Source organism: Merops nubicus, unplaced genomic scaffold, assembly GCF_000691845.1.
Source record: "Merops nubicus isolate BGI_N331 unplaced genomic scaffold, ASM69184v1 scaffold41646, whole genome shotgun sequence".
Lineage (NCBI taxonomy): Eukaryota > Metazoa > Chordata > Aves > Coraciiformes > Meropidae > Merops > Merops nubicus.
In genome coordinates, this window is record NW_008617715.1 from 16791 (window position 1) to 38490 (window position 21700).

General features: G+C 36.7%; 1 protein-coding gene across 1 annotated transcript; it reads right to left on the minus strand.

Moving 5' to 3' along the window:
• Nucleotides 1–123: 123 nt before the first annotated feature.
• NSUN6 (NOP2/Sun domain family, member 6) lies at nucleotides 124–19747 on the minus strand. The gene is made up of 12 exons (XM_008943234.1): nucleotides 19673–19747; nucleotides 18805–18960; nucleotides 16985–17064; nucleotides 15733–15842; nucleotides 12938–13091; nucleotides 11265–11346; nucleotides 8830–8949; nucleotides 6911–7055; nucleotides 6134–6136; nucleotides 4289–4437; nucleotides 3227–3352; nucleotides 124–336 (listed from the first exon to the last, which is right to left on the minus strand). Exons 1-12 carry the CDS (start codon nucleotides 19745–19747, stop codon nucleotides 124–126), a joined length of 1413 nt encoding a protein of 470 aa, XP_008941482.1.
• Nucleotides 19748–21700: the final 1953 nt, after the last annotated feature.

Below are 21700 nucleotides of genomic sequence, written 5' to 3' on the forward strand. Positions count from 1 at the left end.
CTGCCATAGCAACCCTGCCGTCAGCCCGTTGGCCTGGCAACGCTGCAGCCCTGAGAAACACACTTCGTGTCTGGACTCTTCCAGGCTCACAGAGCCATTTCTTCAGGTTCCACTCCTCAGTGCTTAGTTACCGTTTGATTTAATAAATTTCGCAATAAAAAATCCTATACAGTCCTTATTTGCCAGTGAAATCAGATCATCTTCCCTGAAGTCTTGCAAAGAATTAATATCCATTCCTTGCAATGTCATAGCAGATGGATCAAATCTCTGCACCAGCTTCAACTGATCAAGTAGCAGTCCAGCTCCCCTCATGCCTTCTCCTCCCATGTGAGGTTCCTTTTTAAGTAAAAAAAAAGCACATCATTACTGCATCAGTAGAGTTCTTAAGTGCCGTAAGTGTATTCCACCAAGTGTATTCAGAGCTGCCTAACAGTTCCTGTGGAGAAGCTAGGTGTCTGTCATTCACGCCAGGGGGATTTAGAAGTAATGTGGCCCTTCTTTTCTTGCCTTGCTCTGGCCAGTGCTGGTACAAGCATATGTACAAGGTTAAAAGTACTTTGAGGAGGTGGTAGTGCACCTCATCTACGTCTAAGTCTAAGTCAATTCGTTACTCAAAGGACTGAAACATCACAAGAGAGCTGTTATCACCAGACAACAAGGTCTAAAGGTTTTGGGCTGCCACTTTAAAATGATGCAGCACTTCTGTGTACTGACTAATAAGCTAGGAGTTAAGTCAAAAATAGTATTCCTTAGCCAGTTACTGATGTACTCGGTAACAACAGTAGAAATGTGTGGATTCTTCACATTAGAAACTTCAACTGGAGAGACTGAAAGCCCTAGTCCAGAATACTGCCAGAAGAGGCACAATGATGCAGCAGAAAATCTAAGCTTAGATGACATGTAATAAGCCTAACAGTCTAATGTGACCACTGTTAAATGGGTATGACTATGAGGCAGACAAATAAAGAAACAGCTTACGTATCTGAATTCAGGAGATGATATTTGGCATCAAAATCCCAGAGAAGAGGAGGACTTAAAATCACAGCCCTTTTCTCAGTATTTCTTATAAGTAGCCTTGACTGCTTTTTATTTAATACACTGAGCTTTTAAAATGTGATTCTTAGCTGGATTGTTCTTTCACTGCATTTGGTGAGGAGACAGACAGAACAAAATGTGCAAAAGCTGGCACTGCAGTATCAAAAATAGATCTCCTTTGTAAATCTAGTCTAGTATAGTCTATAATGCAGCCTACAGCAGAGTATTTTTTGAGCCATCACACTTCACTAACATGAGTTCATCCAGTCAGCACATGATGAGAATTTGTCGCTTAATCACATACTGTGTGCTGTAAAATTGGGCAGTCAAGAGGCTGCATCCTGAGTCTTCTCTTCCTTTCCCTTAGCAGGACTTTGGTACTTTCCAGGTAAAAGAAAGACAAAAAGAGGTGTCCATTGCCAATTGAGATAATATAGCATACAAAGGGAGGTAGGGGGACTGACTTGCAGTAATGTAATAGATGGACAGAACAGTAAAAGTCTAGGGAAAACAGTATTACACAGGATCAAGCAATTTGTTCAAAGACAGATCAATTTTTTCCTCTACTTTTTCCTTTTTCCTTCCAGTTAAGTTACTGCATTTAAGCTGATAGAGAGTATCTCCTGTGTGGAGGATCCCTAAGAGGAAGTAAGTGTGCACAGCCAAAAGGATCAGCTGCCATGCAGTAACCTCCATCTACGAGACCAACGCCTATGGCTCCATCTCCTGCCTTTTTTCTTACCCAGCATGTTCCCAGGATCTATTGCCAAACTGAGAAAGTGGGAGACAGTGGACTGGGTGTATAAGGAGGTGTCCACTGAGAAACTATGGAATATGGGAAATACATAAAGGACCATGAGGTAAGTCAACCCTAGACTTCAGTTTGCTGTTTTTAGGAAACTTCACCTTAGTTTACACTACTGGGGAACTGGCTATAAGGTACTATAAACTATCTGTGGGTAAACAATCCAGCGTCATCTCATTTAAAATATACACAAACGCTTAATTTTTACAGATAATGACATTTGTTTAGGAAAACTAGTACTTTATTCAAGACTGATATGACTGGTAAAAGTCTATTAAATCAGAATTAATCTTGCATTTGAGTTAATGGGGCTTGTGTTTTGCTTTGTCATTTTATCGAGGATCATTTTTATGCTGTTGGGTAAAATGTATAATCTCAGTTGAAACAGCTGGAACTGAAAAACTCCTACTAAATGGATGGTGAGAAGGCAGGCAGAAGAACCCTAACATACAAATAAATCTTTTAAGAAAAGCCTCAGTTCTCTTAAATCTTTACCAGCCTTCATATATTTTCTCATTTTACACCTATTCTATGTTTTTAAATTTCATTTAAAAAATGCATCTAAACTTCTTAAGAGAGATATAAGACATCACAGAATGTGTAAGTAAGCTAAATAGGTATCAGAGTTATACTTTTCATCAAAGCTATGATGATAAAACAAATAACCCACTGAACTCATCACATCAACGAAGAGACAGACATGTGGTCTGATGATCAGCTCTCAAGGTACTAATAAAGGTAACATACACTTGAAATGTATGTGGTATAGATAAAAAAATTCTAGTATCTCCCTATATACTACCTCCTCCCAGACATGTTAATGGTAGACACTGGCTCAAAAAAACACAAGGTACGTTCTTGGGACACTGGACCTGAAATAAATTTGTTCCCTCATTCCTTTCTGTAATGCAAATATATCTCCCATTCATGTAAAATATTCCTTCCTCAAAACACAAGGTTCTTTCCATTTATCTCCCATCCTTTATGCAAGACTTCACTGCTTCAGTGGCATTAATAAAAATAAAATCACCTCTCCTGTGAATGTGCAGAAAAAGAGAGAATAAAATGCATGTATTAAAGAACAATTGCAAGAGAAATTCTAACCTGTCTGAACTATCTTTTGTCCCTGTTGTGTTTTAAATGACTGTTGTACAAATCAAAGCAACCACAGTACACAGCAGGAAACTACATAATGATCCCTGAATGAAGCTCAGTTAAACACAAAAATAGACTAAAAGATCCTCAGAAATCCTTGTGTTATTTCCGTCCAGAGTAGTTAAAATTGTCTGCAGTGAAAAACAGATTTATTTATTGATAGTAAATATAGTTTTACAGTGCCAAACCAAGCTTACTGGATTGTGTGAAGCACCATGAAAATGCTATTACCTGTGGCTGAAGCTGGAGGCACGGAAAAGTTTTCAGGGCCCAAGCAACTTGCTCCTCGTTTTCAGAGAGTGTAATCGTACATGTACTATATACTAAAACACCTCCTGGCTTCAGCAATTTCACTGCCTGCAGGGAGAAATAACCACTAGTTCAGCTTATTTTTAAATGTAAAATCTTTCATATTAAGCACCATTAACCAAGAAACCATTAAGCTGTAATATTATAACTTAGCACTTAATTAAACTCAACTCTTTCTAAGATAGGTATTAAGCTACTAATTCTTCTCAGGGAATACAGTAAAGCATCCCATAGATTACAAAGAACCTTCTTTCCAAATCAGTATTATAGCTCAGGTAGATAATTGTCACTGAGATGATTCACCTTGTAAGAGTTGTTATTTGTACAGCTCTGCATATCCCAGACAGATTAGTTCTGTTTTCATTACCTGCTGTCAATCATGGATACAAAATATTTTTATCAGTGATATGAGCTGTCAACTGTTGACACAGATTTGGCATGGAAGCTACATCTATGCTGCTTTTCAAGCTGTGGTTCACTTGAATACATATAATTCAGATGTAGACAAGTTTAATGAAATCACATCTTTCAGAATCAGCCCAAGCACACTGCTACTAGCATGACAAGTTTTTAATATGGTCTATGGGCTTTGTACTCCATCTCCTATCCCATAGTCCCTCACAGCAACTTACAGAGCCTGGGCTGCTGCAGAGAAAAGACTTTAACTTGCTGTGTGACTTAGACCCTTGTGAGTATTATAAATTAAAACTGATTAAACTGAAGGAATAAAAAAAATACATATGAAGATTTTTATTTCCTATGGATTACATAATACTTTTCCCATGCTCCCATTGGTTAGTTTCACTAGCTTCACCTAGCAACAGGTACGGTGGAGCTGAGAGGTTAACTGAATCCTAGCACTTCCCTGCCTAACTGCTGGAAAGGTAGGGAAACTGAGGTACCATTTTTCAGTATGATGTTTTATGCTGCAAAAGCATCTAAATTCAGTTTAGCTTAGCTACAAATCCATTATCTAATACATACCACAGTGAAGAGCTTGCGCTGTAGTGGCAGATAGGAGGTCAGTTCCTTTAAAGTCAAGGAATAGGCCATGTTTGGTCTCTGTCCCATCCCACTACATGGAGCATCAAGAAGAATTCGATCAAATGACTCTGGTAAGAATGGAGGTCCTTCTACAAGAGGGGGTTAGCAATGTAAATGTGGCTGTTTCTTTCCTTTAGACTTCATCATAGATAAATTCTTGCTGCTTCCTTGACATAAAACTTTTACATGCTATAGATAGTGCCTGCAAAAGTGCTCTTGGCACTGCTGGTGGTAGATTTCACCTCCCAGAAAACTAAAGACTTGAGCTCTATGAACTCAAACGATCCCTCATTCCTTTAGGCAGTAACATTCTTTAACCTTAATTAAATAAATTAAAAGTAAAATGTAAAAGTAATCAAACAAAAATGTCGAAATATGATTTGTGCTGGGTACAGACTTGTGCATATAGACTGTAATGGACCACAATCAGCTCATAACTGAACCACGTCAATCTTTACTGAGAGAAGCCTGTAGTCAACCATTAAGACTGCTTTGAATAATAATAATTGAACTATCTATGTAATAACTATTTCTTGTGATACAGATGTATCTGCAGAAAATAAAGCATTTCATAATAACATGAAATATTACAAGTTCTAATGCATGACACATGCTGTCTCCACAGGATAACAATCCAGTAAACAAGGATTGTGAAGCCAAGAACAATTTCTGAATATTACCTGCATAGCTAAGGGAAAATGCAGCTCCTGTATGCAGAGCCTGTCCTTTCCTCTGAATCCCACTGGCTCAAGAGCCCAAAAGTTTCTGTCACCTTAGTGCTAGAGAGACTCTTCAGCTCTGCATCACCAAGACAAAAGTGGCTCCATACATCTAACTCTGCATAACTAATGACAAAGACAGCATACACATGCTATACCTCATTTTTTCCTTCTGTTCCTCAAACATTCAAGTAGGTGACTGAAGTGCTGGGGCCTAAACCCCCAGCCCTGAATTAGGGTTGACATATGGATGACATCCACAACCAGGCAGGAGAGACCTTCCCCTTGGTTTTCTATCAACTCCTGGCCAACCTTGGGTGAAAATCTATTAGGAATCACCACCCGGTGTCCCATCTTTAGAATCAACATCAGGTGTCCTGCCTGATGTAGTATCCTGCCTGATACAGTATTATAGTTAATACTATAAAAGCTGGCTCTGCTTGTAGTGGATGGGGGAGGTTTGTTTATGTGGTGGATGTGTTATGTAGGGTTTTCAGTTATTGAAAGGGCTTCCTCACTGTCTGTTGTAGGGAGTTTCCAGTGACTGCAGGACAAGATCAAGACTAGGACAGAAAGAGGGTTATGTATGTAATGATGCTGTTCCTTGGCAATTACTATATGACTGGAATTGGACTGATGACCTGGCTTATTCCTTCTCCCATGACCTGGTTTCTAACTTGGCTCACTGCTTTCTTTTCTACGTCATATACCATGAGTGAATACACTGATCTATTTATTTCTCTGGTTGTTATCCACCTCATGTCTCTCCTGTATACTTTGGAATTGGATGGTAAAGTCTTTCATGTATGTATACTGTTAATGGCCTTGTCCTTCCTACTGGGACACACAGTTGGCACGAGTCACAAGTGAAAACAGGTGAGTGACTTCATACTACTGCTATCTAGCTTGTCCCAGCCCTACAAAATTAGTCTATCAGATTTATCCACCTCTGATCCATTACTACAACAGTAAAAATACGTCATGTCTTGCAGGAATGTACAGAAAAGCCTTCATGATCTCTCAGAACTACAGCTAGCTCTTGTTCATCTGTATAAGTGCTACATACCACCTATAATATTTTATGTTTATAGAAAGACTATTAAGAAAGTACCCCTAGTCTTCCGAAGCAGGAATAACTGCATGGCACAGGGACAAGGAAGGTAAGTTATGCAACCTGTTTCCTACTTAGCCTAACTAGTGACTGGAATAAAACAGGGTGAGAAAGAATAGCACACTTTGCACAACAAACTAAAAATAATTGAGACAGCAGATACTGTTTAATCGTTCCATCATGCGAACAGAACCGGTATTATAAATACAGCACTTCAGAAAAGCAAATGAAATTAACTTAAAATAATACACTGTACTGGTAATAAAACTTTCCCCTGAACAGCTGAACAAACATCAATAACTAAACCTTGCAGCGCTCCTGGCAGTTAGGTATTATTAACCTCATTTTACAGATGAGGATTCTGAGGAAGAAAAGTCAAGCAATTCTGAATTTATTTTTTTTCTCAGGCTAAGTCTAACAATTCAGAGTATGGGGTTAAACATTATCATGAAAGAAGCTTTAAGGCTTCTTCAGTCTTTGACATTATCTGGGAAAGGAACACATTTCCTTTGAGCATATTAGGTTGTGATAAGGACAGATAGTTTGAGGTTTTTATTTGGTTCATGGAAAAGCTGATAATCACAAAAAAATGTAGAAGATAAAAGAACATTCACTTAGGTATCTGCCAAGATTTCAAGGACTTGTAGAGCTGAGGCAGGTTTAATACTAGTAGTGCAAAACTGATTACTGTTTTCTTTTAAAAGCTACTACTACTCAAGTCATTTACCTTACCTTGTTCATCCTCTTTCTTCTCAACTGAAAGTGCCTTTGTTCCATCATAGCAAAAGGCCTTAATGCAATTCAACTGGAACAGTTCAGCATTCTGCTTAATTTTTTTGACCTTGTGAGCTATCTTGTCCATGGCTATTACTTCACCCTGGGAAAAAAAAAAAAGAAGTTTTTATCAAAAGCATAGGTATTACATGGATGTACAATTCATGATTTCCTCCTCTCTCCATGAGCAGAGTAATGAATGAGGCTTAGTTTTCCCTAGAGAATTTTGTATTTTGTTGTATTTTGTGATATTCACATTAGGTTGGACACTAGTCTGAAGCTGTGTGCATTCTGACTAGCACTAGCTCCTTAGCACACTCACTCCTTAAGGGACCCTGTCATGTCTGACTGCTGGCAAGTGGTTTCTTGTTTGTTTCTTTTTGTTAATTTTGAACTATTTTACTAGGAACTAAGTTAGGTAAAAACATAATCACTTCAAAGAAGGTAAAACTCTCAAATACATGGTAAAACAGGTCAACAAGTTTTAATGTGCATTAAGATGGTAGGAAACATGATCACATGCAGCTCAGTATGAGCTGAGGAAATGAACTCCATAGGCATGCCTCTGTCTTGCTCAGACTGGTAACATACTGTTACATTTGCTGTAGTTGTCACTCAAGTTACTTTTAAGAAATACTGTAAATACTAGAATAAATGCAGACATGGGGGGAGAGGAATCACAGTTATGCATTACTCATTTTATGTGAAAATAAGATTTGTCTTTTTGTCTCTCAAGATAAATCAAAACAGACACATTCCACTGTGTAACAGATGAAATCTCTGAACGCAGAGGAAAGTAAACAGTAGCATCAATAAAATCCAGAATAGTAATAGTATCTTATAATAGAATAGTAATAATACCTATTTAAAAGCTCTTAACAATACAGAGTAATTTTTTATAATCATCTCATCTGAAACAAATATACCAGTTTGGACAAATCACGAAAATATAAGATTGACTCAAATATTCTGAAATGTTAATGACTTAGCATACTGTCTATGGAAATTTATTATGAAAAATCAGTGAATGGAACTTAAGAACCAAAAAGCAGTGCAAATTTACAAATACATTTTTTTCCATATCTTAAAATTATATACTAAGAAAAGGAAAACTAATTCAGAAGAATTTCAGCATCTGTATTCTTAATCTTTGACACGTCAGCTGGAGGTAAGCACAACCAAAATAACTACAATGGCTAAGGAAAAAAAACAGCTAACCAAAGTTACACAAAATACACATACACAGATGGGAAAAGTATAGATGTCAACAAATCCATGACAGAAATATATGCTTTTACAGACAAGTTTTTTTTGTTGTTTCTTTCTATATTGCTATTTTCTTATATTTTTGGTTTTGTGACCTTCTGCCTTAGAATGACAAATTCAGACTAGAAATTCAGTCTAAGATCATACCTGTACTGCATAAGTGATAATTTTTACTGAGAAGTTAATTGTATTAAGAACTTTTAAACTTGTTTTTGTACAGATTTGTGCATTCTTTTGGCACACAGCCGTAACCCCTGATTCCCGTATATCCTTAGTTTCATGAATGCAGCATATTCCTGCATAACTTTGCCTTGCATATTACAAATTCCTCCATTACAAATAAATCAGTAACATTTAAAAAGTGAAATCAAACATATTTCAACAAGTCAATTTGCAGAAAATAAGGTCTTAAATGTGATGGGTATCATTTCATAAAGACAGTCTGTGTCCATTTCAGTGTAGCAAAATATATTGGTAAGCAGAACAATCAAATATTGTTTGCTGTTGTAAATTATCTGTGCATTTTGACAGCTAAGTGAAGTGAGCTGTGCAAATGAACAGTGGTCAGACTTTCTTCAGAGAGACAGAAAATATTCAATGACTTCTCTTACCTGGTCATGCATTAATGCTGCAAGATGGGTTGTTTTTCCTCCAGGTGCAGCACACATATCCAAAATTCTCTCACCTGGTTGAGGGTTTAAAATATGGCTCACAACCACAGAAGGCAAGTTCTACCATAAAAACAAATATGGGAGAATTCAAACCTGATGTCCTGTATCAAGGTCTCTATTAAGGAATGACTAACTTGTTGGAAAAAAAAAATATTCAGCAATGAAGATGCCTCTGATATTGCTGTCATTTCCTTAACAGAAAAAAAAAAACAAAACAAAACAAAACCAAAACTGTTGAGATTACCTAAAAGAGATAGTGTCAGTCAAAATTCTCCAGTGGCTCCTTTTTTTATTTAAAGCTCTATATGAATATCCATGGCTGAAGTTTAAGGGTTTATAACTACAAAGACTACAGTGCTATAAGTAAAAACAAAATAAGCTGATACTGTCACAGAAACAGAGCAGCTCTGTACATTATAAATATTTTATATTAACCTGTTTATTGAAACATTTACTTTATGAACATACTAGTGTAGTATCGTAATGAACAGTAAGATCAACAGGCAGGAGTTCTAACTTGCTGAATTAAGCTACCAAGAAGCTGAACTGTGTTATTAATTGTATTAACAGAACAGATGCACTGAAGAGAAATACTACACAATAATTGTGCAATATTCTGAAAGATTCTCTTCTAACTTGGTTCAACACAAAGGTATAAAAACCTTTTAAAGTTGTCTTTAATAGATGTTGTCTTTGGTTAGAACAGTTGCATGTTCCATGCCACAGTATTAAAAAAAATGAACAGTAATTAATCTCAAGCATGGTAAATTCAAGTAAAAAAAGCCAAGCTCAAAGGGTTGTGACCAGGGGCACAAAGTCCAGCTGAAAACCAGTCAATGGTGGTGTATCCCAGGGGCAGATACTGGTGTCAGTGTTGTCTAACTTCTTTCTTAGGGACACAGGGCACCCTAAATGAGTTTAGAGGTTACAAAACTGGAAGAAATGGTTGATAAATTGAAGGGTTGTGCTGCCACTCAGAGGGACATTGCCAGACTGGAGAAATGGAGAAGGAGAAATCTCATGAAGCTAAACGAACAGAGATGCCAACTCCTGCACCTGGTACACACCATGCACCAATACAGGCTGAGGCTTGCTGGCTGGAAGGCATCTTTGCAGAGAAGGCCCTGGGGATACTGGTGGACAAGAAACTGAATATGATCTAAATTCTTGTGTGCACCAGTCTCTTATATAATTTGTCTCCAACAATTCTGTTCCTTGAAAGCAAGTACTCTAATAAGTTGAATCAGGGAAGAAAATGCCTCTCCTTTACTGCAGACCATTAGATAAGACATTGCTTGATAAAATTCTTTTTGCCCACAGCAGAAGACAGGATTGATGCAGAATTAAAAATATTAAGATCAATTACAAATATAATATATGCATAAAAATTAGCTCATCTGCTGGACTGACTCTTCTGAGAAAAGAAACAGTGACTAAGACAATAAAGGACTTACTGTATTACCTGAGTGACAGTTACGCAAATCAGATGAGAATAACAAGGATTTATCTGAGATAAAATTTACATTTGCTTTAAATATTAAAATAACTTTTTTTTTTTGACAGCTTATAAATCATCATATTTATATAAAAAGCCACAATGCCACTGTTGGCACACTAACTGTCTTAGAAATATAATTGAAGTGTTCACATTCTTATTATGTCTACTAACTGAAATCAAGAATTTTATTCTGATAGAAGAAAACTAGAAAGTTCCATGATATCATCAGCCTATGTTTCAACATAGTACAGGTGGCCAATTGTCATGTCTGAATATTGCTTTTTATTACTTTGGGGGGAGGGGGAGGAATATGGGTATCACAATTATTAAAGATGCAAAAGGAAAAGATAACTTGCAATGTTCTTAAAGTTTACAATAACTACACAAAAAAAAAAAATTGTCATTCTTTGGAAGCTGAGCTACTGTATGAGTTTTCATAGTTATTTTCTTTGGGTGGACTTTTTTCGTTAGAGCTAAAAGTATGTGGTTTTACTTGTCAAGTTCAAGTCAGACGAGTATGTGGAGATTTACCTGATGATCTACAGGACATACTCTGAAAGAGGCTCCTATTTCAGAGTTCACAGGCAGATTCCAAAACCTAAAAGTTCTATGCAGAGCACATGTGCAAAAAGAATTTTTAAGTTTTAAAGTGAAAAGCTCTAAAGTCACTTTGAAGTCCCTTATCGTATCTCAGACACAACAGGCTAAACCACCTGCATGTAGACAGTGGCGTCGTTCTAAACTCTTCAGGTTTTTTTAAATCCAAAGTATGACTTAAATGCCATAATACAAAACTATTATATAAAGCATTGATGTGTGCTTAGAGGATATTCATTATTCTGCAAATACTACAGACTTACTTGTGTAAAAAACTTACCTGTAAAAACAAAAGACTAGGGAGCACATTGTCAAATGAAGGACTAAGGTAGACTGGCTCTATCATTCTTATGCCCATCCCACTGAAAAATATGAAAAAAATATATTTAAATTACTCCAATTTATAATTTTTAACAGTATTAAAATCATAAAACTTACAAACAGAAACTTGAAATTGTGATCTTACAAAAATGACAGCCCTTATAAATCAACTAAGAAAAATATTTTCTACAATTTTGTAATCTGATATTCTTTACAATTACATCATTAAGTTGAGTAAACCATAACAAAATATGTACTACATTAAAATTGGAACTATCTGTAAAAATTGCATAAAGCAAATTGATCTTTTTTGGTACACAATATAAACAGATCTAATCCAAGCTTTGATAATGTAAAGGACTGCATAAAATCAAATTTAAATATGTTAATTTCAACCTAAAACTGCTTTTGGCTACTTATATATGCACTAGAGTACTGGCATATGATTTCATACTTAGATCTTCCTCCATTTTTCTAGACAACCTGAGATTTCAGTCAGATAACTATAGAAATTCTATTTCAAAAGCCTTACAGGAACAGTAATTTGCCTGCAAAGAAAATGTTTGGGCTTAGAAGCAACATAACACTTTTAAATGTGAAGTTCTGACACAGTTTTTATTAAGTTAAGAAAAATGTACAAGGAAATGGACAACAAGAAAAAATAATACTGAACCTGAAAACAACAGATTACTGGAGATAACAAGAATAAAGTATCATTTTGCCTATGCACTGCACAGTCCAACAAGAAGGAAGGATATGAGAAAGCAAACTTGCAGACACCAGCTGTAGTGTTACATACGGCATATTCCACGTCATCCACTCAACAGGTATGTTTCTACTGTATTTATGTGCTAATAAATCAGAAATCCTCTGCCAATATAGATCTTTTGTAGTTTGTTCTCAGGATGTGAAGTCTTGGTCATTAACTGATGTCTGTGCTCTTCTGCACCGCTTTTTATGGGTGTTTTAGATGACAGAAGAGAACAAAGCATTTGCCTTGGCAACAAAACAGAATAGCATGGAATTTTGACACGGGTAACTATCTTGGCAAAGGGCTATTAATTTTTTTTAAGATATCTGACCTTATACTGTGTCTTCTACCCGAACAAAAAACACCTTTACAAATATTTTTGGAAACAGAGAAATTAACAAGGCTGCATTTCTGTTTCATCCAAACAGGAAAATGGTACAGAACAAGTTACCAAAACATAATTTTGTCACAGTAATAATGTTTGTCACTTCTGTTTGTTCTATATTCTTGCAGTCATATGCTAAATATAGATCCTGAAAAAGCTCCCAATTGTTTCCTCCTACCTCTCAAGCAAACTGGTATCTAGATAGCACTGAAACTAAATGCTGAGTCTGACAATACTTACTGTAGTATTTCAATCATAATTGCCATCAAATTGCTGTACCTCAATTGTAAAGTTAAAGAAGACAGCAAGAGGTGCAACTCTATTATATCCACAGAAACTAACGGTTCCCAAAAAATACTGGCAATCCCAACAAGCAACACAGGTCTCGGTCAAGGCCATCCTGTGGTTTCACACAGGAACATTTCAAAATGTCTTCCCATCTTCTTTTTTCCCTTTGCAAAGCTGTAGGTGTAGACAGCAGTTACTATGGACTTACCTCAGTGGGCCACTTGAACTAAAGATTTCACTGCGACTCAGTTCTGAAATCCCATTGCCAAGGAAAACTTTGACTCCGTCAAATTCTTTAGCTCCCCTTTTACATTTCCCTTCAATATCTGAATACACTGAGACCAGATCTCCAGCTTTCATAACTGCACAAAGAAGAATGGATATGTTGAGATTAATACTACAGATGACAAGGCAGTAGTGACCAAATAATTTAGGATTTTCAGTAAACCTCAGGAGACTTCAACTCATAACTTTCCTAATGCAGTCAAAGATTAGACTTGAAATTGCATGTGATTAACAACAGCTTTCAAATGACTAGAGCTGTTGAGAGACACAAGCTTACAAATCATCAGACAGCATGTCTTGCTTTTTAAGAGGTTAGACAATTCTTCCCTTCATTTACTTTAGCATTGCATGGTCACCCATAAGGTTTAAGTGCACTCTTCAGGATTTAGTCCTCTGTGTGCACTCCAAGCACCTCAAACAATACTGGTTCACACTTACTGTACAAAGACAATAATATTCGTTTTGTCTAACGATCTCTCAATAGCTAGGTAGAACATAGTATAGCTGCTTTTTCTCTGACTATTGTTTTGACACAAGTGATTATATATTCTTGTTGAAACAATTTTTCTGGTGTGGCCTTCCTTCTAAGGCAACTGCTGTTCTCAATGATCCTCACAAGAGCTTTACATCTCCAATTTAAACCCTTCAAGACCATTAAAGTATGTAAATATACTCCGAACTCTAGAATTGTAGTCCTAGGGACTTAAAACTCTTTCTGAGCTAGAACAGAAACAGATGTGAAAGCGGAATAGTTTAGGTGATTTTGTAGAATAGTGAGCATGTTCTATGCACTGACTGGCTGAAACATATGCTTTAAAATGAAGGCCTCCGCTGACAGCAATAAACAATTTTCAAAAATTACATTTCTGAAGCACCTGACTGGCTGGAGCAACCAGAATTTGAACAGTATTTAGGAATATTTTTTTCCATTTTTAAGTAGCCTTCTGAATATGTGTAAATGCCCTAGAATTCCTAAATGGTAATATTTCTGGGGCAGTCACTAAACATTTATTTTTTTACATAGCTTCTTTTTATACAATGTGACACAAAGCATTGTGTGATAGCCTGCTATTATTGTCTGCTCAGACTTCACTGAACAAAAACTTGGAGCAATTTAACTCTTCCATCAAGCTTACTTGCCAATAACTGTTTGCAGTATTCAAGCATAAAGGACTGGATTTCAGTCTCTGCTGACAATCATCCTTTCAAAATGCATTAGTACTGTGTACAGTTCTTAAGGTTTTTGTAGCTTACAGTGGCATTCCATAAGTATAAATCTTAGTTTGATAGTTAAACTCAAAGCCCCCTGATCATTAGTTTACCCTGACTTGGGTTGCAAGGTCAGTGATTAAATGTGCCTTCTTGGTGTATTCTTTTTTTTCCCCTAGTTAGACCCTCTGTGTTTAAAACAGCCTTTTCATATTTAGCCTCAAGTGAGTAGCATGCCCTTTTATTTTATTTTCCTACCTGCAATTCCCCTAGAGTATTTTTAAAGTTACTATAAGTAACTACAGTAAGTATATTTTCTTTTCTTTGAACTGATGTTGCATGCATAATTACATGCAGCAATTATGATAAATCACTAGCTGACTCGAAGAGGGATTTGAATATGTATGAGGTTGTCTAAATAAGCAGTTTCAACTACTACAGCAATATACTTATTTCATTATCGAGTCCTAAACTGAAAAAAAAAAATCTTGTTCAGTGAATTGGATTTAAGCATGCTTAAAACTTCAAGTTTTTTTCCTGAAAGGCAATGAAGTTAAGTGGCTAGATAAATGCTTTCCTGACTAAAACCCATGATAATTACTAGAATTCATTGCAGTAAAATAATCAGGGGAATCATTCAAAAATATACTAGTTTCACATAAAGTTAATTTAGCCTTTAAATAAAAACTAAATAGGCTGTTGAACACTAAACATCTATATGTAGACTTTTTATCTTGTCTCACAGTCACTGAAACAAAAATTTCCATTTCTTAAGAATCTGACACTAAAGATTTTTCTCATCAACAGAATACACCCCTTTTTACTAGATGTCTCATTCACAAACAACACAAATGAATTGCCACAGATTAAAAAAAAAAAAAAATTATTTTTTTAAAATCTGTAACAGAATCTGAGAGGATCATGGAGTCTTTGTGACTGGATGAAGAAATATATGGAAATAGTATCTATTAAATAATCAACATCATCAACATACATCCAGTTACCATCCACATGTGACTGTTGTGGAGCTCCTTTTATTATTTTTTTGTTTGGATAAGACTGGAAAGCAGCAAACTTCTGTCAGTTTATTCTACTGAACATTCATATCAAAAGCTACAGTATTCAGTAGTAAAAGAACTTTAAATATAGGTTTTACTTTGAATATGCTCTGTAAAAAGATTTTCAAATTAAAACAAGAAACTAAAATCCTTGAAAACTAATACTTCACCTAGGAATTACATATGGATAACAGAACTTTAAACAGATCAGGTAAGAAATAATTACTTATAATTTATTACAAGTATAATGCATAAATAGCGAAAATCTCCCCCAAAAAGCCAGAAAAACTTTTTAAAAATTTTATTACATGTAATACAAATGTATTACAGCTATAAGATTAATTTCAGCTGTGATTAGATAAAGTCACAAATTATTGGGAATTATAATTGAGGGGTGACATTTTTTCTATCTTCCCTATAACTTATCTGGGTGCATTTAGAGAACTCTTACATCTTGAGGTAGATATGATTCCAGGGACATAAACGTGTGCTCCTCGGAGGACTGCATATCCACACTGGGCTCCAACAATGACTTCAGAGGCATGTTTTTGTAAATCTCGCCTACAAATACAAAATATCGTTTGGTTTACAAAAAAAAAAAAAAAAAAAGTTGTACTGAAAAAGAAACCAAATACTCTCCAAGTAAACTCTACTTCGTAAATACTGGTTTTGTAAGAATGTAATAGAAAAAATAGTTACCTTTTACATCAAAAAGATTTATTTTAGTCCCAGAGGAATTAAAGGAAAGAGACAGGAAGGAAACCAGTCCTCCAAATAAAGGAGATTCTGACACATTCTGCCACTAGTATGAACCCAACAGGAATACATGTAAATTATAATGAGAAGGAAAAGTCATCTTCTATCCCTTCTTAGGCCAGATCACTGTAATGTGATTTTTTTCTCTGTTTAATAACCACTAAGTACTTCTACAATACACGTATAGCCAGGTGCAAGGAACTTTGCCAGTAAAAATGGCAAAGAAGGTAGTTACTCAAGCTTATTAAAGCATAAGCATATTTGAACACAAAAAGAAATTTGTGTTCAAATGTGGCATCATAAAAAGATGCCACAAGAGAGAATTAAATGAATGAAGAACAACTAGAAGCATTTAATGTTATTTTAGAGTGTACATCATTTACAAACTAGTATTACTTGTCTTCATTATGAGCAAGGTACTTAAAATAAAATGTCCATTCAGTAAAACAATGAAGAAACTCCATAGAGGCAGACACAGATGCCACATGAGAAATATCCAAACACATCTTAAGAATGAAAAATGAACAGTCATTTTTGTAGAGAATAAAACTGATTCAGGAATCCTTTCAGCATTATTGATTCAGTCTCTCTTAGCCTTGCTTTGGACTTGGATTCCAGTGGAATAAAACCCTGCCTGTATTTAGTTATAGTTCTATATTCAGTCACAAATGTTCAGTTTTTCTGTTTGTCACCTAACTGGCTTTCCAGAGAGGATATACTTATGTTACATTTTCCCTATAAAAAGTTGATCTCATAAATAAGGAGAGAACTCTACATTTTCTTGCATCTTTTAAGGACTAAAATTCTGTCCTGGTAAGGATATGGACTGTCCACTAGGTCTTAATACAAATAAAGTTGTGCTTCATTTTTAGTGAGTCAGTTAACAAGAAATCTATAAGTAAAACTGTGTTATGACATTTTAAGGCTAAAGACTGAAAATTTCAAACCTGGGTCCAATGACAGGAATTAACAAGATGTCCTGGAGTTTCGGGTGCTCAAGAACTGGAACACATAGTCCTTTAAATTGCTGTTTCATTAAAAAACATAATTATTACAAAGAACTAAAACCCTTTAATATTTAAGTAGTTAATTAGACCGAAAACTGTTTTTTCCATTCATGATTTATAGCTGTAGAGTACAACACACAAACATAGTGACAACAGTTAAGAGAGGTTGGGAATTGTGTGCAAGGAGACACTGAATATTAAAAATACTAAAGTAAAAGACTATTCCATAAATTGGAAAATAACATTTTAAAACTGTTCCCAGACTTTAGAAAGACAGCATCTTCTCACCTGGACCTTCTAAAATACAACCTTAAAACATGCTAAAATATAAATCAGTTTGCATCTGATAAATGAGTATTTTCTCTTAGGAAACAATCCGTGAGCACACTTTTGTGAAGAACTATTACGTAGTTTCCTTTTCTAATATAACCAGAATTCAAACTACAAGAAGTTTATGAAAAGACAGTCTTAACTGAGTTTTCAGCAAAGCATTTCCCTTAAAGCAGAATATCATACCACAATATCCATTTCCAGATTTCTACAATCAACCTAAAATTAGCATAACTCATTACCATTCCAGACAGCAGAATACTGTCAACTGTCTCTGCATCACAGAAATGTCTTAGCTCCTGTCAGGCAATAGCTCCCTGTACACCCACTGGCATTAATAATTTACTTAAAAAAGAACTGGATCTTTTTACACAGAGTGAAGATCCAGGATACAGTTTCAAAATAGTCTAGTTCTTAAACATTATGGTTTACACATTATCAGATAAATAGATGTTTAATTAAGGTAAATAAGAATCCTGAATTGTGTCAACATTAAAAACAGGTTAAAAAAAGAAAATACAGCAGCTGCAGGGCATCACTCTGGCTGCAGTTTCTAAAACCTATGAATTTTCTCACTTTCCTAAAGCGTTTGTGCAATGAAACATACAGCCATTGTCCTTTAATCTTAAATAAAAATGTCCTAAACATGCTGAACAGAGCATACTGAACTACAGTTTTTATCTCTTGCTACCATCTTCTGTAGACTTAAGATAACTTTGCAGTATTTACTACAGCAGTGCCCCAATAAGGGTACCCCAGTGAGGTCTGGATCTGCTATATGAGTCGGTTGTCTTTTCCCTTTGTTATTGCCTTTCTTGGTGAAGTGCTGGGGTTAAACCCTCAGCCCTGAATGAGGGTTGGCATATGGATGATGTCCACAACCAGGCAAGAAAGATCCTCCTGACTGGTTTTCACCCAGGGCCTGGCCAGCCTTGGGTGGGAACTGATGAGGAGATCACCACCAGGTGCCCCTGCCTTTCACATTAACTTGGAGGCAGGGCAAGAAGCCACCTCTGTAAGAGCTGACTCTGCCTGCAGTGGGGTTGGGAGGTCAGCTTTCTTCTTTATGTCCGCTGCGGTGGGTGAGTGCATTGACTTGTTCCTCCCTCTGGTTGTCTGGCTCTTTGGATCTCTGGTGTGTGATGTGGGAGTAGAGAGAGGAATTTGGCTGCTGGTCTGCCTGTTAATGATAATATTCGGTGTTGGGCAAGTGGTCAGCAGATGGGTTAGACATACTAGATGAGGAATACAGCCAGACAATTTTTCATTTAATGCTGACAGGAGATCAGTATTAGTGCATAATGTTAACACTAGTAGACGTGTACTATGTTAAGGAACAGTTTCCAGTAATTAAAAGCTCTCATAATCAGGAAATAGATTAAATATCCTGTTACTTTTGCCATTACCAAAAAAAAAAAAGTTACACAGACCTTTTGGATCTCCTCAAGCAGCAATTTTTTCACGTGTTTCACTGAGGCCAAGTGGGTATTAACTCTAACAACTGTGAAACCTGGTGGATGAGATAGATGACTCAACAGAGATTGATATTTACTCTCCACTTCCTGTGTTCCTAAAGCAGCTATAAGCTGAAAACGAAAGAAGAGATTTTTATATTAAAGGGATTCACACATCAGCCTCTTGCTTGCGGAGAAAAAAAAAAAAGCACTGAATGAACACTCTCTAGAAATGGAGGAATATGGTTGTGTGGTGTGCAATAGGGAGGAATGTCTACATCTAGAGGCCTAATTCCAGTGAAAACCTCACATTTCTTGAAAAGGACTTGCTGGAAAAAACAGTCATATTAGCAAGATCAGGCTGCAGCAAGTACCAAAAGTAACTGCTTACAAGATCTGTCACACTGTAGAAAGAACAGTCCAAAGGAGATGGAGGAGTAGATTCAAATCTATGAAATATTAACATCTATCCCCATACACAAAAATGTCATTCGTGTGTCCTCTGACATTAGGACATTGTCTGTAGTATTTTTGGTTCTGCACTGGGGTAAGGGAGTATTTCTTGTCCATATGATGTGGTTAATAAATGGTTATTTTATCTGTGATTGCTCTTCAGTGGGATTTAAACCCGAAGTCTCAGATTTATGATAAGTTTAGTTTAAATATTTTTATGTAACTTTGAGTCAATAGGCATAAAGAATAATTTCATATTTTAAATAGAATAATATATAAAAAACTGTGTCTAATGTGAGGACAGTACCACATTGTAAGATATTAGTCACACAAAATATTAACAGTGTTCAATTAGTGCATATTGATAATTAGCAGTGTCTATTTTGCATACCTCATTATTTTTGAACACCTTGGTGAGATATTGTTGAACTTCACATTGGAAAGAGATTTTGGGGAAAAAAGACATCTTCCTGTGGTTTTTAAAATCTGCTGGTATAGAACTGAAACAAGCAAAATTATTTTGTTAGTAGTTTTTATAATACTCTGTAGGTTTATAAATGTAATGCAAGGTGTAACCACAAACTAAGCTGCAGTTTCGATTTATTATCTGTTTATTAATACAATGTTACTGTACTCAAAACTCAAAACATTGCTCAGGATATGGCTGTAACGCTATTCTTAATGAACATATTCTGGAAGGTAATTAACATGTTTAGCATCTGCAGTCAGCTTACCACAAGGATACTGGTTTCCTTGCTGTTCGCTTGTTTGAAATGTGAAGAAAGTGTCATCACCTCTAAATCCTGTCCTGTTAAAAGTTCTCCTAACTAGCCTCGGGGAGAACTTGCTGTTTAGCCCTAGAATTCACCCGCAAAGGCTCCTCATAGAATTCATCTTCAGTTCTTTTAAGTCGTATCTTTGAAATTCTGACTCTATTGCATCATATCTGTTGATTTTCAGAGATGATCTGAGTTTTTCCCTGACAGATTTCTTTTTCTCAAGCTTAACTTGTTAGGTTTCCTCCCTAGTTCAAGTTATCCAGACTTCAAAACTGGGGGATATGTGCATGACTGGACACTTTTATTTTTCCCATATATATGTAAAAAACTTAAAGATGATAAACAGTTTTGTCTTGAGTCTGTGTTTAATTCACAGTATGAACAGGTGAAGCATTAATACAACAGAAGCTCTGCAGATCCTTACTGAAAATCTTCAAGCTCTCTGGTGAAAGATTACATGGTTAAAAGGTGCAGGAAATTTCCAGATGTTGTTTTAATTCCTTCTCCCCATGTAGACAGGATAGATGTCAAACAGAAGCAAGACGTCTGTGCTTCTAACTACAGTTAACAAACACTTCAGGAAAACAAGAAACACAGAACAAGAAACGTTAAGACTTGACCCTTAATAGTTCATAGGACCTGGTACAAAACGATACCGCTGGAGAGCTGCTCTGTCACAGCAACTCTAACACCTGGACTCAACACAGGCATTTAAATGACAAATACTAGAAAAATACCATTGAGTTCAGTTCAGGGAGAGGAACAACACTCAAATGAGAAGCAATTCCTCAGTTGCAAAGAGCAGTCAAAAGAATAAAACCATTGGAAAGTCTGGAAATTTACAAGCCACATAACTGGAGTTTGAGCACACACACTAAACATCCAGCTCCAGGGCTGTAATGTCATTCCAGTGCTCATTATCTCACAAAAGATACAATGTAGCTTAGAAACCTTCAGGGCAAGGTGACGGCCTATAGATAGGGAATGGCTTTCAAATAAGGAAAGACTGAGCAGTCTGCAGTCTTCCAGGCTAGGGAACACAGTTGAGGGGGAAGAGAATAAAAGCTTATGAATGCAGCAGGAAGAAAGGCTGGTGAGGGAGACTGCCTAGTGCCTCTCTGTTAGACTTCAAAGAGAACAACCAAGAGGCAGGTTCAAAACCAAAAGAGGTATTTTTTTGCACAGACCTGCCGTGTGGTACACCTTGTCCCAGGAAAGGCTTGATGGACTTCAGAGAGCATCAACCTTCACTCACCACTGCCTTACTAATTTCCGTGTGCCTCTGCTGCAGGGATCCCGAAGTTGGGTCCGGGCTTTGATCGATCTCCACGCGTGCGCACGGTGGGCGGACAAACGTGCCCAGTGCCCAGAGACGGCGAGCGAGATTTAACTTTCAAACGCCCTCCCCCACGCCCTCCCAGAGAAGGCAGGCGCTTGTCGGCTCTCTGCCATGGGGAGTGGAATGTGGGGCTCCCTCTTTTATTCCTCCATCGGCCCTGTTACTGAAAACGCCAACTGTGAGGGTGCCACAGCTCTCCGCGCCCTCCCTGCAGCCCTGCGCGGCACCTGGAGACAGGCCCGGGGGTATCCGGGAGGCGGCGCACAGCAGCAGAACTCTCCGCCGACAACCCCGCAGCCTC